The sequence below is a fragment of the Strigops habroptila genome, chromosome 18 (assembly GCF_004027225.2).
Source record: "Strigops habroptila isolate Jane chromosome 18, bStrHab1.2.pri, whole genome shotgun sequence".
In the NCBI taxonomy this organism is placed as follows: Eukaryota; Metazoa; Chordata; class Aves; order Psittaciformes; family Psittacidae; genus Strigops; species Strigops habroptila.
This window is the reverse complement of record NC_044294.2, coordinates 6,257,913-6,272,577: the sequence shown is the minus strand read 5'-3', so window position 1 is coordinate 6,272,577 and position 14,665 is coordinate 6,257,913. Positions and strand designations below refer to the sequence as shown.

General features: G+C 50.9%; 1 protein-coding gene and 1 long non-coding RNA gene across 4 annotated transcripts; both read left to right on the top strand.

Moving 5' to 3' along the window:
* The first annotated feature begins 1,708 nt into the window (after positions 1 to 1,708).
* TMEM183A (transmembrane protein 183A) lies at positions 1,709 to 14,157 on the top strand. Of its 3 annotated transcripts, none has more exons than XM_030473587.1 (8): positions 1,709 to 1,894; positions 2,400 to 2,489; positions 4,741 to 4,896; positions 7,139 to 7,295; positions 8,402 to 8,582; positions 11,809 to 11,889; positions 12,291 to 12,446; positions 13,687 to 14,157. In XM_030473587.1, the coding sequence occupies exons 1-8, from the start codon at positions 1,798 to 1,800 to the stop codon at positions 13,870 to 13,872; spliced, it is 1,104 nt and encodes a 367-aa protein (XP_030329447.1). In that variant the 5' UTR covers positions 1,709 to 1,797; the 3' UTR covers positions 13,873 to 14,157. The 3 variants fall into 3 exon arrangements, with proteins under 3 accessions (XP_030329447.1, XP_030329446.1, XP_030329448.1); XM_030473586.1 differs by having other exon boundaries at positions 7,136 to 7,295; XM_030473588.1 differs by lacking the exons at positions 1,709 to 1,894; positions 2,400 to 2,489 and adding an exon at positions 2,531 to 2,674 and having other exon boundaries at positions 7,136 to 7,295.
* LOC115602438 lies at positions 8,589 to 10,293 on the top strand. The gene is made up of 3 exons (XR_003989662.1): positions 8,589 to 8,740; positions 9,011 to 9,792; positions 10,248 to 10,293. It is a non-coding gene; the product is annotated as an uncharacterized LOC115602438 (long non-coding RNA).
* Positions 14,158 to 14,665: the final 508 nt, after the last annotated feature.

Genomic DNA, 14,665 nt, shown 5'->3' with positions numbered 1-14,665 from the left:
AGTACCAAAGAGGTGGGTAAAACCCTCGGCACCGGGAGCTGGTTGTATTAGCTGCCATTGCCCTTCATTCATATCACTTGTTTTAAAACCAGATGAATTAGAAACAGTGTTTCTGTCAAGGAATGGCCTTCCTTGGCTGGGATGATCCAAAGTCTTCTCAATCATCAGATATGTTCTTTGCTGATAAAAGGCTTTTAATGAAATGCTGAAAGAAATACAGTCAGGGATGGAAGTTCTTTACACTGTCAGCTCCTGGCCATGCCTGGAAGCAGAAGAAACGTGGATTCCGCTGTACCCTGCGTGTTCCCTTGCTCCGAGGAGGCACAAGAGCTGGGGCCACAGCCCTGGAAGCATCTCACTGTGGCCCCGGCCCCCCGAGACCCAAATCATCTCCTGTGGTCTGTAGTAAAGGAGCACAGGCAGAACATGCAGCACACTGTGGGCTGTTCGGTGGCCGTCAAGGGAGGGAGGGTAGGACAGGGCTTGTGCCACCCTGGCCGTTGTGGAGGTCCCAAAGGGAACCCTCCAGGACTGGCTGGGATTCCCAACCAGCCATTGTGGAAATCCCAAAGGAAGGGAGTGGGACCACCCCCAGGACTGGCTGGGTTTCCCAACCAGCCATTGTGGAAATCCCAAAGGAAGGGAGTGGGACCAGCCCCAGGACCGGCTGGGATTCCCAACCAGCATGTGCTCCTGGTGGTGCTCAAATCCTCCTTTCAGCATGGCACAAGCATTCAGGGCAACGCAGCCCCCAGGATCACTGTCAGGCTCCAGGCTGCCATTCCCGTTTTGTATCCCCTTTATGGCTCCATTTGAAGTGATTCTTCCCCTGGGAGGTGGCACCAACAAGCACCGCACACCCAACAGAAACAGTAAGTACAGTTTACAGGCAGTGACCACCCATCGCTGCACCCACAGCCGAGGTGTCACCACCACAAGGGTGCGGGGTGGGCGCTGGGAGCTGCGGTGCCAGCTCCGCTCCTGCTCCTCGCGGTGGGGGGGTTCAGCCGGGGCACGCTGGGGTGGTGGTGGACACCCAGGGACCGGGGCATGGCCAGAGGCGGGACTCGGGGGGCGGCAGGGCGGGGATCATGCAGACATTAGCGCTGGGGAGTGCTCACACGGGCTGTGGGTGCAAAGAGAGTCGTTACTGGGAGGACTGGAGGGGGTGCAGGTACTTCAGAGCCCCTCCTCACTGGTAGGACTGGGAGGGGCAGTTACCTCAGAGCTTGTCATTACAAGGAGGAGTGTGGACCCCATTACCCTCGTTACTGGGAGTACTGGGGAGCCAACTACCCCAGAAATCTTTGTACCTGGGGGGTGGGGGGGGCAATTACCTCCGAGACCTTCACTTCTGGGCAGGGGAAATCCCCTCAAGCGCCCTCTTTACTGGGAGGGAGCCATGTCCTTGGAACCCCTTGTTACTGGGGGGGGGGGTCAATCCCCTCTGGGTCTCCCGTTACTGGGAGGGCTGGGAAGGACAATTAACTTAGAGGCTTTCATTACTGGGGGGGTCAATCCCCTCCGGGTCCCCCGTTACTGGGAGGACTGGGAAGGACAATTAACTTAGAGGCTCTCGTTACTGGGGGGGTCAATCCCCTCCGGGTCCCCCGTTACTGGGAGTACTGAGGTTAGGCAGAGGCAGACCTGGCCGTACGCCCCCCCCCGTCCATCCCCAGCCGCCGTGACGTGGTTGCGGCGCGCCGGCGGGGTCGCGGTTCGGGCGACGTCACGGCTCTGCGCGGGGCGGGCCGGGGTGGCGCTGTCCCCGCGGCCCCGCTGCGGCCCGGGCGGGACATGGCCCCTCGCGGCCGCCCCGCCGCCGCCGCCATGCCCAAGAGGGGCGCCCGCAAGCGCCTCAAGTTCCGGGCCGACGATGTGTGCTCCGAGCGCGGTGAGGGCCGGGGCTTGAGGGGAGCGGGGCTGGGCCGGGCCTGCAGGGAGCGGGGCCTGGGCTGGCCGGAAAGGAGGGGCCAGGCCTGGATTGGGGCCTGGCGGCGAAGTGGCTTCACCCGAGGGGCTGACGGGCCTGTTGGGGGGGGGATGAGGCCGGTACAGCCTCCCCCGGGGGGTGAACCGGGCCCGCTCGGGGGTGTGGAGGGAGAGAGCTGCCTGTAGCCGGAGCTGGGGGGGCCTGGCCTGGTCTGGGGGTGAGGGAATGAGCTGGCTTGGGCTGTGTGTGCCCGGGGGTCAGGCGCGGTTGGGGCGGGAGAAGGGCGCTGTGGGGTCGGTATAGGTGGTCGGCTGATGGGCTGGGGCAGAGGCCTGCTGGGCTCCTTCTCCTGCTTGTGCACCTCTGTTGCTGTCCCCCCCGCCTGGAGGGATGGCAGTTTTTAGCCCTTCTCTCCCCTCCCTGTAATCCCTAATCCCGTTGACGCCGTCTCCCGCCTCTCCCGCAGTGACGGTGGCGGATTACGCGAACTCAGACCCGGCTGTCGTGAAGTCTGGACGGGTGAAGAAAGCCGTGGCCAATGCAGTGCAGCAGGAAGGTGAGTGTGTGCTGAGAGCCTGCCTTCCGCAGGCTGCCTCCCTGCTCTGCTGGCCTCGGCGTGGTGGGGGAAACACCTCTTCTGTGGCCTGAGAGAATCCATCTCATTCAGTGCCTGGAAATGAGTCTGTTCCTCTGCAGAATCAGGGGGTTGGGATCTTAGACAAGAGGTTTTGCAGAAGGCCAGTAAGAATTGCTGAGTCTTGGTCAGTGCCTGCAGTAGGCCTTTTCCCATTAACTATTGGGTGTTACTCCTGCTTGGAGCAGAAATTAACGTGGTAGGAGGCTTTAGTACCTCCTATAAAACTGTCTCCAGTTTTATTAGCAGGTAAAAGTCTTTGCAGTGGGAATATGATAGTGCTGGCAAACCTGTTCCCTCCCTGGGCTGCAGGGCGCTCTGTTGAGGGTGTTGCTGTTTCCTTGCTGAAGTGCATAAGCAAGGAGTTTCCTGGAAAGGTGTTGCAATACTTAGTTATCAGCTTCCTCCTCGGTTTTCAGCTGCTGGGAGGGAGCATTCTGACCTAACATGCCCTGTTTGCTTGAGAAATGTTAATGTTTAGGCCCAACTCTTAATGGAACTGGTCACACATGTTGGAGGTGAATGCTAAGAGATTGACAGTGAGGACTGAGCCCTTCATACAGAAAAACTCATGTTGCTGAAGTCTTTCACATTTGAAGAGAATATGCTCTTTGCATGAGTGCCTGACATGGAGGAAGCTGTATAGGGCAGTGCTGCTGGTGAATATCCTTTTTAGCTGCTACTTTTTAAGCTTTTAAGATTAGGGCACCTCCCTCTTGTTAGTAGGAGGCTGTGGCTTCCCTCTCCTGTTCACCCTTCTATGTTCTCTCACCTTGTCTCAAAGTACTGTGCTTCAGCATCACACCTGCCAAACTCTTGTCTTTTCTTTCTCCCTGCCCCACTCCATGTCCTTGCATCCAGCATCACCTGCTTTGTCCAGCTGAAGCCCTCTCCTGAAATCCTGCTCTGTTTCTGGCTCATCTCCATGTTATCTCCCTGACTGCAGGTCGCAGCAGCTCCCTGCCCACCCCTTCCTCCGGTCTTTGCTGTGCGAAGTCACTGGGGTTTTCCCCTCCTTATGTGGGATCCTCAGGATCTCTCCTCCCCAGCCTGGGGCTGCGCTACAGCCTTATCTGGTGCAGTCCTGGCTCATGCTACAGCCTTATCTGGTGCAGCACACTGGGACAGGGGGGCAGCAGCCTCTGCCCCGGCAGCTTCAGCCTTTGGCCTCACTCACCTCCTGGCTCCAAGTAAACATGGTGCTGTGGCTGCCAGCAGGCAGGGAGCTTCACAGGGCAGGGAGCAAAGGCCAGGTGGAATCGTCCTGTGCCTTTTTCCCCTCCCCATCCTAACCCCCAGGAATGGGGTGGAGGTTGCAACTCTTAGACGAAGAGAGGCGCCTCTGCAAGATTACAGTGGGGTGTGAATTGGTGTGTGAATGGACTTGCACTGTTGACTCAGATATTGATCTTTGCAGAACGTGAGGGTTTCTATTTCTAACCCCCTCTCAGAGGCTCTGTCAGTTGTTGTCCTCCCTTGCTTGGCTGTACTTGGTGTCATAACTTGCTGCTATTCCTGTTGCCATCTATTTCTCTCTCTTTTTGCCTGTAAAAGGTGATGTAGAGAGGGCAGTGTGATTTGACAGTGAGGAATGCCACTGTCATGAATGCATAAGGTTTACAGAGTAAACTGTCATTTCTGCCTCACATGTGGGTTTTTCTGCCCTAAGGAGCCTTCAGTTTACAGATCCTGTTAAAAGTAACAAGCAAGGATGTGTCTAAACATCTCCCCAACCCAAAACCAAACCAACTGACTCCGCTTGCTGTTTTCCTCACTAGCCCAGTCTTTCCCTTCACTACATTCTAGGATAAGTGGAGCTCCTGCTTGCTTGGCACCGAGTTACATCACTAGTGGATTGTGTGTCATTGGCCACAGGATCTCTTGCTCCTGCAGAGAAGGGAGTGTATCTTTTCTGTGTTCACAGAATGATTACAGAGTAGGTGCTGGCTCTGCAGTGGCCATGCAGGGGAGCTCTGGTGTGCAGGGGAACCCGTGAGCTCTGTAGAGAAAGAGCCTGTTGTTTCTATTTGGAATTGTAAACAGCTTCAGCTAAACCAGTGGGATCATCTGCATAATGTGTGCATAATGGCTCCACTGAAGTACCTCCTGAACTTGGAGCACCGTTTTCTCTCTGCTGGTATACTTACTGTCTTGTCATGACTTGTCATTCTAGTAAAATCCCTCTGTGGTTTGGAAGCTTCTTGTGTTCCTGCTGAGGAAGTTCTCTCCGTATCGGGAGAGTCTTGTGACAGCAGCGATGAAATGGATACGAAGGAGAGCATCAACGGGCGAGCTGCCTCTAGAAAAAAGAAGAGCAAAAGGCACAAAGGTAGGGCTGTACTGTCACCAGCCTCTCCTGGGGGCTCTCCAGGGGCTGCTGCTATGGCTTCTGCCTGTGTCATGTTAATATTTGCTAATTACAGGCTATTCATGGGGCTCTTCGGCACATTCTGTGACTTGTCTGTGCACAAAGAAATGAAATGCCGAGGGTTAAATCACTTTCGAATGTGCTGGGACTCCTCTGAGCTGCTGCCTTTTCACAAAGGCAGAGCCTTGGCTGTGAAATCAAAGCCTGAGAGCTCGTTCCTTTCAGTAAACCTCTCTCAACCTTGGAAAACAAATGCTGCTCTCGAAAGAGTTGTGAAGCTGCCACTGGACAGGTTCCTTCATTGAGCACTCGTTGGTGAGAGCAGTGTTTGCTTTGGGGAAGCAACTGCTGCTGTCCACAATGCATTGGCTGGCAGAATACAGGCTCTGTGTTCAGGGTGTTTCCAAGCTGTGGTTTGTTACGAATGAGTGTAGAGGGCTCTTTTTCTAGCAAGCAAGTGAACTTGGCCCTAGTGGCATTGAAGTAAGTTAATGCCAGGGAGATGTAGCCTTCAGCACTTTGTGCAGCTCTAGAAAGCAATTTGCATCACAGTGGAAGCAACAGACTGTTCAGCTCCACTGTGGAATCCTGCAGGAGTTTTGAAGAAAGGTTACTTCCAGGTGGAGAAACCAAGTTTAACTTGGTTTTTTGAGCTTAAGAATAACTTTTGACTTTCTTAATGCTGTTACTAATTTGTGTAACACATCAACATCCATTAGGGCCTGTAGGTGCACAGCACTCCTCTGGAATAGGAATTTAATCTCTTTTATTAAGACATGCTTCAGAATTCTGGGAAAATAAGAAGGAGTGGCTGGAGTTATGGGAGTTAGCAGTCTGCAAGGACAGGATTCTGGTCTCTCCCAACCTTGGCTTGCATCTGCTACGTGTTTAGGGAAGGAAAAAATGGCAATAGACCAAGGATGCGTCTGGCTGTGCTCTGCAGTTCCGCAGTTGTAGTTTGATGGCTTCTGGAGTAAGATGAAACAGCAAAGTGGATGTGACAGCCCGTTGTGGGTGTGCCTGCCCACAAGAGTGGTGTAGGAAGGAGATTACACGCAGAGCTTGCTTTGGCAGTTACCACATGCGGCTAAAGTACTGCCCTTTGCTATTAGCCTGCTGCCTCAGGGTTAGGTCTGGCACCCTCAAGTTCTTAAACACTTTCTTTATGCCACCTATTCACAAACTTTGAAGCAGTTTTTCTGTTAGCACAATATACAGGTTGTATGTTTTCTTTCTCTTAATGTTCTTAATGCTTGGTATTGTTTAGTTAGTTATGTTCTTTAAAGGTGTTTTTGGAGCAATGTCTGTGGAACAAGGTGTGGTGTTAACTTAAACCCACTGCAGGAATGAAGGAGTTTCTGTGCCTTCAGTTCTGGTTGAGCAGTTCTGACACCTCTGAGGGGAAGAATGGGCCGTTCCCTTCCAAGAAGCTTTAATGAAATCAGATTTAAAGAGAAGCAGCTGATCAGCCAGTTGCAGAGAGTTGTTTGCTCTCCCTAGCAGAGCTCCTACCAAAATACTGTGACCATTTGAACAAAGAACTGATAAGCTTGGCGATGTCTTAATGTTCAGGGACTTCTAGTGCAAAGCATTTTTTGCTGACCTGTTAAGTGAGCTTTCATAAAGCTGAAGTTAAATGACCTGATAAATGGGTTTTGATAAAAACCCATGAGCTTGGCCCTCCTTTACATAAAGCTGCCTCTGTATTTGCCATCACTTTTTATTTTTTCACTTATTTATCAGCTGTGAAAGTGTCACGCACTGAAACAGGGTCCAGAAAGGCTGTGGGGTTTCCATCCTTGGATATAGTCAGAACTGGATGGGACGAGAATCCTGAACAAAAGGATCTCATCCAGCCTGCTTTGGGCTGGGCTGTTTGGACTAGAGACCTCCAGAGAACCTTTCAGCCTGAATTATTTGAATCTGCCACTTATCATACTTGTGCAGACAGTGTGGCAGGGATAAATGATGGCATCTATCCAGCAAAGGGCAAGCGTAATGGTTGTGTGGACGGGCAAGTGCATGCTGATGAAAACCAGTAGCAGTGGTAACAAAGTTGTATTCACCTGGGTGTGTTTGACCCTGTGTCTGTACATATTTCAGCTGCTTATCCTGTGCTACCAGTAGTAAAGTACATGCCTTTAGATAGGACTTGATAAAGAGGTCACTTACTACACTAACATACCTTCATTGCCTTTAGAAGATCCTGATGGGGGTGGTGGAGAAGAATACCCCATTGATATCTGGCTGCTGTTGGCTTCCTACATTCGCCCTGAAGACATTGTCCGCTTCTCTTTGATTTGCAAGAAAGCCTGGACTGTTACTTGCACTGCTGCCTTTTGGACCAGGCTCTACAGAAGGTGAGATTCTAAAGACTATTTGTAGGAGGCTTCAGCAGTGACCAGCTCTGTGGAGCTGTAAATAAGGAAATAATTCTCTCTTGGCTAGTGTCCTATAATGTTTGCTTATTGATATGGTGATGGGGGCCTCATCTGGCAAGGGGTTGTGGTATATTGCATCTGCTTTGGATCTGGAAATGGATGTGTGGCATATTCCTGTATATAATCTCTGAGCATGGTGTGCTTTCCTGCTTGCCATGGCCTACATGCTCCTGTTTCTAACAGTGTGCTTTGGCTGTAAAGCACTCAAAGTGCTTACAGTAGAGTCAGTGCCATTACCTTACTGAAAGACATCACTGATGGAAAGCTTGCCTTGCCTCAAGCTTTGATCATGGCCACCTTCCTGTAATTAGAGTGGCCTGAGAAGGAGCTAAGGCATGTTAGAGCTGTCTCAGTGGCAGAAGTTAGTTACAAATAAAGTAAAAGAAAAGCAAAGAGGGGGTCAAACTTGAACCAAATCCTCTGGCCTGGTGCACGACACTTGGACTTTCCTTCAGGACAGAACGTTTGCTTTACATTTCTGTGTCTGTTGTCCAGGAGGAGCAGGCAGCAGGAGTGGGGAGCAAATAGCAGCCATAGTCATCCTTACCCCTGTTTTTTAGTGTGAAGTTCTCTAGTAAAGGCTCCTGTGGCACTGCATCAAGGAGTGAGCCTCAAGCACAGGCAGACAGCTCAGGCAGTTGGCTGCAGGGATGCAGTTACACGCGGCTAAAGTGAGTCCTTGAGAACCTGCAGGTCTTTGTGCATCCTGCAGCTAAAACACCATCTGGGCTCTCTGGGCAAACTGTCTGCAAGGAATTACTGGGGAATTGGAGGATGATACTGGGGAATTGGAGGAGGATGACAGGATGTATACCTGTCTGGTATGGGCGAAGTCTTGAGACTGTCATGAGATTTCATGTGGAGCAGTGCGACACGCTTGAAGCACGCAGAGCTGACCAGAGGTCCTCTGATCAATCAGATGTTCAGTTTTCTCTCCACATGCATCTCTTTTTCCTAGCTCTCCTCTGCACATCTCTGCCCTTGTGACCCTTCAGCATGTGCTGGGTTTGTCGTTGGCTTTTCAGGCACTACAGTCTGGACGCGTACCTGCCGCTGCGCCTGCGCCCGGAGTCCATGGAGAAGCTGCACTGCCTCCGGGCGTGTGTCATCCGGTCGCTGTACCACATGTACGAGCCTTTTGCAGCTCGAGTCTCCAGGAATCCAGCTATTCCAGACAGTACTCCCAGCACTTTAAAAAATTCCAGAGTAAGTGGAAGCACTGAGGAAGGTGGATATGTCTGAGATGTTGGTCTTTCTGGGGGTTTTTTTGTTCCCTTTCTAGAATTAAAATAGACCATGGTTAGATGGTGCCAGTGAAACTTGGCTGTGGGATGACTTCCAACTCTGAATAGTCGTTTTAAAAAGTACACTGGTTACCTGTATCTGTACAGCCTCCGCTGCAGAGGTTTCTAGTTACCCTTCTGGGTAACTTCTACCTTAATTCCTACCCCAACATCTTTGTAACAGCAAAAAGGCACTTGCTGCACTGAATGCCAGAACTACTAGGGATACTTGCAGCTCTCTTCTCCCGTGTTGCAAATTTGTTGCTGAAAGGAGGTTGTAGTAGGATCAGCTTTTATACCTTGTGCTTTATTCTGACACTGTCTGCCAGAATACATCTTTTCTCCGAGCAGGCATCTGGAGAGATGAGAAGTGCCACTGGTAGCCTCTGAAAGGGCGTCCTTTCGTACCGCACTCCTGTAGGTCACCCATCGGCTCGGGGTCTGGGCAGGGAGGGCAGTGAGGTGGTGAGCATGGCAAGTGTCTGCTTTGGGACTGGGGCTGCAGTTGTGTTGGGCTGGTGTGGGCAGGCAATTCCCTTTGCTATCCCAGCTTGGAGCACTTGCATATCTATTCCTCTTTAATTGCTGTAGACCATTAACTCTGAAATGCCTCTGTGTCTCTTGTTTGGGTTTAACTTGCAACTGGCTGATGCTCTGTGAGCAGCTTAAGCAACAATGTGAATCCTTCACCCTCCAAATCCAAAGTCAGAGACCTCTTGAATGAGGTTTTTGGAGGCCAAACTGAAGTAGTTTTGGTTCAAGAGCTGGACTTTCTTTTCCATGCTAACTAGAGCAACCTCATGGATCTGTTTGTGACATCCCTCCTTTCTTCCCTCGTCTCCTGGTGGATACTGGAAAAAACTGTCTCATGGCTCAGGGTGCATCCAGCAGTCCCGCAAGCAGGTGGTGCTGCAGAGCAGCAGAACAGCACACACTTCCATGTGCAGCCTTACCTCTGCATCCAGAGCTCTTCATTCTCATCCCAAACCTCCGCTTTGGGTATCATATCTCTTGAAAACCAAAAAGCAAAACATTTCTAGGAAATTCCAACTTAACCTTAATCCTCCTGCGTCTGACTTCCCACCACTGCTGGAGCTGGTGGCTGTAGGAAACCCTGAGATGGTGCTGGCAGGGTCAGCATTTTGGAAGCATTCACGTTGACATCATAACGGCTTTGGTGCCCACTGCTAGTGCTTCTACTGTACTAACGGTGTGAGGAAGGTCCTTCAAGTGCAGTCCTTTATTATGCAGCTTGTAAAAAAGGAAATTAAATGGTGACAAGGCTTGTTTGACCTAACCCCTTGGAGCAGAAACGTGGGCCTGGTCTTGCTGCGCTCCTCCACTGCAAGACTCCGAGCTCCACCTGTATTACTGTGCACAGAAACGCCTGGGCACAGCAGTAACAGAGGAGGAGCTGCCATTGCCTCCTCCCCACGTTCTGGCTTTCACGGGCTTTGGTTCTACCTTTCCGGGTCGTTGAAACTAATGGCAGATGCCTACATAAAGTGCATGTGGCAAGAGGAGCCCCCAGCCCCGGGTGTTATCAAATCCAGCTTTTCCTCTTTAATTTCCTTTTTTCTTTCCCTAGCCTAGCTTGTGTGGGACACTGGAGCCGTTATGGTGTCAGCAGAAGTGTTTGCCCTTTAAAGACACCCCCCTTATTTTTGGCGGAGCGGCAGCCGCACGGCGCGTCTGAAGGGCAGGACGGCTGACGCGGGGACGACATCCTCTGCCCCTTAGGAGGTACTGACCATTTTGTGCTTCACTACTTGCCATGACCAAACAAGTTGCTAGATAAGGCTGTCTCTGCAGGTGAACCACAAATGCTGCTGCTGGGGGAGTTGAACTCGGCAGCATCTGCTGCTCACCTCAGCTAAAAAAGATCTGGAGAACCTTTCTGTCAGTAACCTTCTGGGTGGAGGTTGCTTGACGCGTGTTTCTGAGCTTGACTCCACATAGCTGCTTTGTTCACCTCATGAGGATGCTTGAGGTAAAGGTCCTTTAAGGACTCTTGTTTATGGACATGACTCAGAGTTGAAGTAAAGGGTCTCTTGTCACCCCTAGGCTCTAGTTACAGAGCCCCCATGGTGGAGGTTGGCTCTGGCTTTGTTTCATCTGGGGTCACGCAATCCTGGAATGAAATGAAGTGTGTGCTTCGCCCTGCAATCCAGTCAGACCTTCTCTTGGCGTGGGAGAGGCAGTGAATGGGTCATGGGGAGTTGTCTTTACCCATATTAGTCTTCCTTTTCCTGCTGACACTGTTCAAAGATAAGACCAGCTGTGGTGGGCTGGCATCTGTGGTGTAGAAACACTTGCGGTGATGGCTGCACTGATGTGCCAGATTCTTTTCTTGGCTGTTGAAGGCTACTTGCTTCTACTCACTGGTAGACAGGGAATTTCCCTCCTGCTCAGTTTAATACAGGAGCTCTGCTGAGACTCCTCTAGTGCGAGTGCTGCATGCTGGGATGGAGCCTGTGGACCACACAGAGATAACTGGATTAGGTTGGAGGACTCCTGGTGTGTGAGTGCTGGCTACCTCTGATGCTGTTTGAGGCCCTTTCCTCATTTGCCTTTAAGAAGGGACAGTAGGTCGATCAGCCCGTGCTATCCTGGAGATGGTTTTTATACTCTGAAGTCTGACCATCAGTGCCTGGTGATGCCAAGACCTTCTTTTGACACCACAGTGGCTTAGGAACTTTCTCATCTGTCACCTCATAGCTCGCGTATTGGACTTTGTATTTCCCTTTGGATCCTCTCCTTTCGATCCTTACTCTGTTTTCAGTTGTTCCTCACTTTAGCCCTGTCTGGAGCCCAGTTTAGTGGCAGTTCTTGGTGGGTGGGGGAAGTGGGTGAACCTGTTCTGCTCATCTCTGCCTTAGGAAAGGGGCAAAATGTGTGCTGGGGTTTTCTGTTCAGCACGTCAGTGCTCCGTGTTGTATCATCCAGCTACATGACGAGTTGGCCAACTTGGAACTGGGAGTCCTGAGCTGCTGAGTGTGTTCTTTGAACATAATTCATTTGAATAAATGGCTCCTAACTGCTCCTGTGTAACTGTGTTTGTCATTGGAAGCCTTTCTGCTCTGCTAAAACTTCCTTAAAGTGGTGCCTCAGGGTTCATCATTTTTGTATTTCTTTTCTTTCCACCTCAGTGTCTGCTTTTCTGGTGCAAAAAGATTGAAGGGAACAGACAAGAAGCAATGTGGGAATTCAACTTCAAGTTCAAAAAGCAGGTATGAGAGAAGAACCAGAATGGCTGTGACTTGGTTTTGAAGCAGTAAGGAATTTTCTGGGTGGTAGAAAGGAAGGTGGAAACTTGTTATGTGTTTGGACACCAAATGGAAACTCGGACTCCTGTGATAAACTAAAGCACGTTTTGAACTGCCCTCAGTTTTCAGGCTGTATTTAGAATCTTACATTTGCTATCCTTCCACCACTGTAAGATGTGGATCATTTGTTATCCCAAATAATCTAATCTTTGGGTCTGTGATTACTACCCAAACCCAGACTGTTTGACCTTAGTGCTCAAAACGTAGACCAAAATCTGAACCATCTGGTTTTCCCATGGGTGAGAGGCAGCCAAACTCTCATCATAGGTTCCTGCTTCACTAATTAAGTGTCTCTTTCTTTTAAGTCTCCCAGATTTAAGAGCAAGTGTTGCAAAGGTCTTCAGCCACCCATTCAGTATGAAGAAGTCCATACAAATCCAGATCAGGATTGCTGTCTACTGCAGATCACCACCTTCAACTTCATATTCGTGCCAATAGTCATGGGTATGACATTTACCTTGGTAAGTGTTGGAGGAAGCTGCCAGGCAAGCTTTGCAGGTGCTGTCTCTGTAAGGAGATGTAGAGGACACCTCTTTAGTGGTGTGTAAATAACCCTGGAGCATCAGCAAACCAGTTATGGGAATCTTAGGGTTAATGATGAGAGGAAATGCTGAGGATCTCCTCATTTGAGCTTCTGCATTTCTGCCAGCTCTTCCCTACTTGGTGCAGCAGATACAGGTGATGTAGAGAATGACTGTAGTTGTGCAGCATCTGGGGGCAGGGAGGTTGTCAGTATTCCAGCAGGGTATGAGAGGAAGGGATGCAGGAGAAGAGGTCTTCCTTCCTCAAGAAAATATCACCTTACCTTATGGCAGTAAATTCTGAGTGCTAAACCCTGTATGACCAGACTCTTCCATGTGTATATAGACTCACAGAATGAATCACAGGCTGATTTGGGTTGGAAGAGGCCTTAAATCTCATCCAGTTCCAACCCCTGTCATGGGCAGGGACACCTTCCGCTAGAGCAGGTTGCTCCAAGCCCCTGTGTCCAACCTGGCCTTGAACACTGCCAGGGATGGGGCAGCCACAGCTTCTCTGGGCACCCTGTGCCAGCGCCTCAGCACCCTCACAGGGAAGAGCTTCTGCCTCAGAGCTCATCTCAATCTCCCCTCTGGCAGGTTAAAGCCATTCCCCTTGGCCTGTCCCTACAGGCCCTTGTCCAAAGCCCCTCTCCAGGTTTCCTGGAGCCCCTTTAGGCACTGGAGCTGCTCTAAGGTCTCCCCTTCAGGAGCCTTCTCTTCTCCAGGCTGCCCCAGCCCAGCTCTCTCAGCCTGGCTCCAGAGCAGAGCTGCTCCAGCCCTCGCAGCAGCGCCGGGGCCTCCTCTGGCCTCGCTCCAGCAGCTCCACATCCCTCTGGTGCTGTTGCCCCAGAGCTGGATCAGGACTGCAGGGGGGGTCTCCCCAGAGCGCAGCAGAGGGGCAGGATCCCCTCCCTGACCTGCTGCTCATGCTCTGGGGTGCAGCCCAGTCATGGTGAGCTTCTCATCGACCAACACCCCTGTGAGGGACTAAGAGCAGGGCAGTAAGTTCCAGACTTCCTCTGTCAGCCACTTGCTTCCAGGTTCACTGCTGGTAGTAGCAGTATTTGGAGTTGCCAGCCAGAGAGAACTGGTTTGAATCCAGTGCTGTAGATTCAGAGTAAACTCTTATTTCTTCATCTCTTTGAGTTCCTGAGGCACCTCCTGCTCTCTTTTCTTGCAGTTCACAATCAACGTGAGCACAGACATGAGGCATCATCGCGTGCGCCTGGTGTTCCAGGACGCTCCGGTTCGCAACGGCAGGAAACCGCGCCTGGAGCAGGGAGTGCAGGTTGTGCTGGACCCTGTGCACAGCGTGCGGCTCCTGGATTGGTGGCACCCACAGTACCCCTTCTCTCCAAAAGCTTAGTGCTCCCTGGGCCTCAGAGCCGGCGGGTGACTCCCTGTCACAGGCTGAAGAGTATTTCAAGGAACCAGGAAATCCTCTTTTTATTTCTTTAATAAATTCTGCAGTCTCCTTGCAAGTGGTTGAAGCTGCTGAGCTGGTCTGTATGTATAGAACTTCTGGTCAGTGATGGGCAGAGCTGAGTGTAAAGCAGAAACTCTTTGTAAACACACTTTTATGTAAAATTCCAATTTTATGATTTGAAAGGAGCTCCCTGGAACTGTTCATTTAAAATCCTTTTGGTGCTAATGGCCGTGGTCCTGTTTTCTGTTGTTTGGGAAGAAGCAGGAAGTTTTTGCTTTCCAGCTTTAATACGACCAGAAATGATTTACAAACCAAATCCATGTTGGTTTTCCTGCAACAGGATGGTGTTCAAACACAGCGTGGTCTCTGAGTGTCTGAAAGCAGCAGGGATCCAGTAATTCACAGTCCAGCAGATCCGAGTTTAAGGAAAGAAAAAAAGCATAAATGATCAGACAAAGGAGTTCTTTCAAAGAGGATTTGTAAGGCAAAAGTCTATCTTGCATGTAAAGATACTCCAAGTTCTCACACTGCTGTTTCCTCTTTGAAAAGAAGATCTAAACCTTTCACCCCAGAAGGTGCTTTTCAGAGAGGATAAATGGAGGGAGGGAGATGGAGGGGAGAAACCAAACTAACTGCAGCAGTGATGAAGGACTTTGTGTCTTTCCTGACAGCAGGCTGGAGGTGTAGCTGAGGGGGTGGACATCCTGCGGCTGCAGATGGGGTCTCATGGAGG

Coding starts and splice junctions, on each gene's coding strand:
- TMEM183A (XM_030473586.1), top strand. CDS start 1,798: ATGGCCCCTCGCGGCCGCCCCGCCGCCGCCGCCATGCCCAAGAGGGGC. Junction 2,490..4,740: donor CAATGCAGTGCAGCAGGAAG/GTGAGTGTGTGC, acceptor TTGTCATTCTAG/TAAAATCCCTCTGTGGTTTG. Junction 7,296..8,401: donor TGGACCAGGCTCTACAGAAG/GTGAGATTCTAA, acceptor TTGGCTTTTCAG/GCACTACAGTCTGGACGCGT.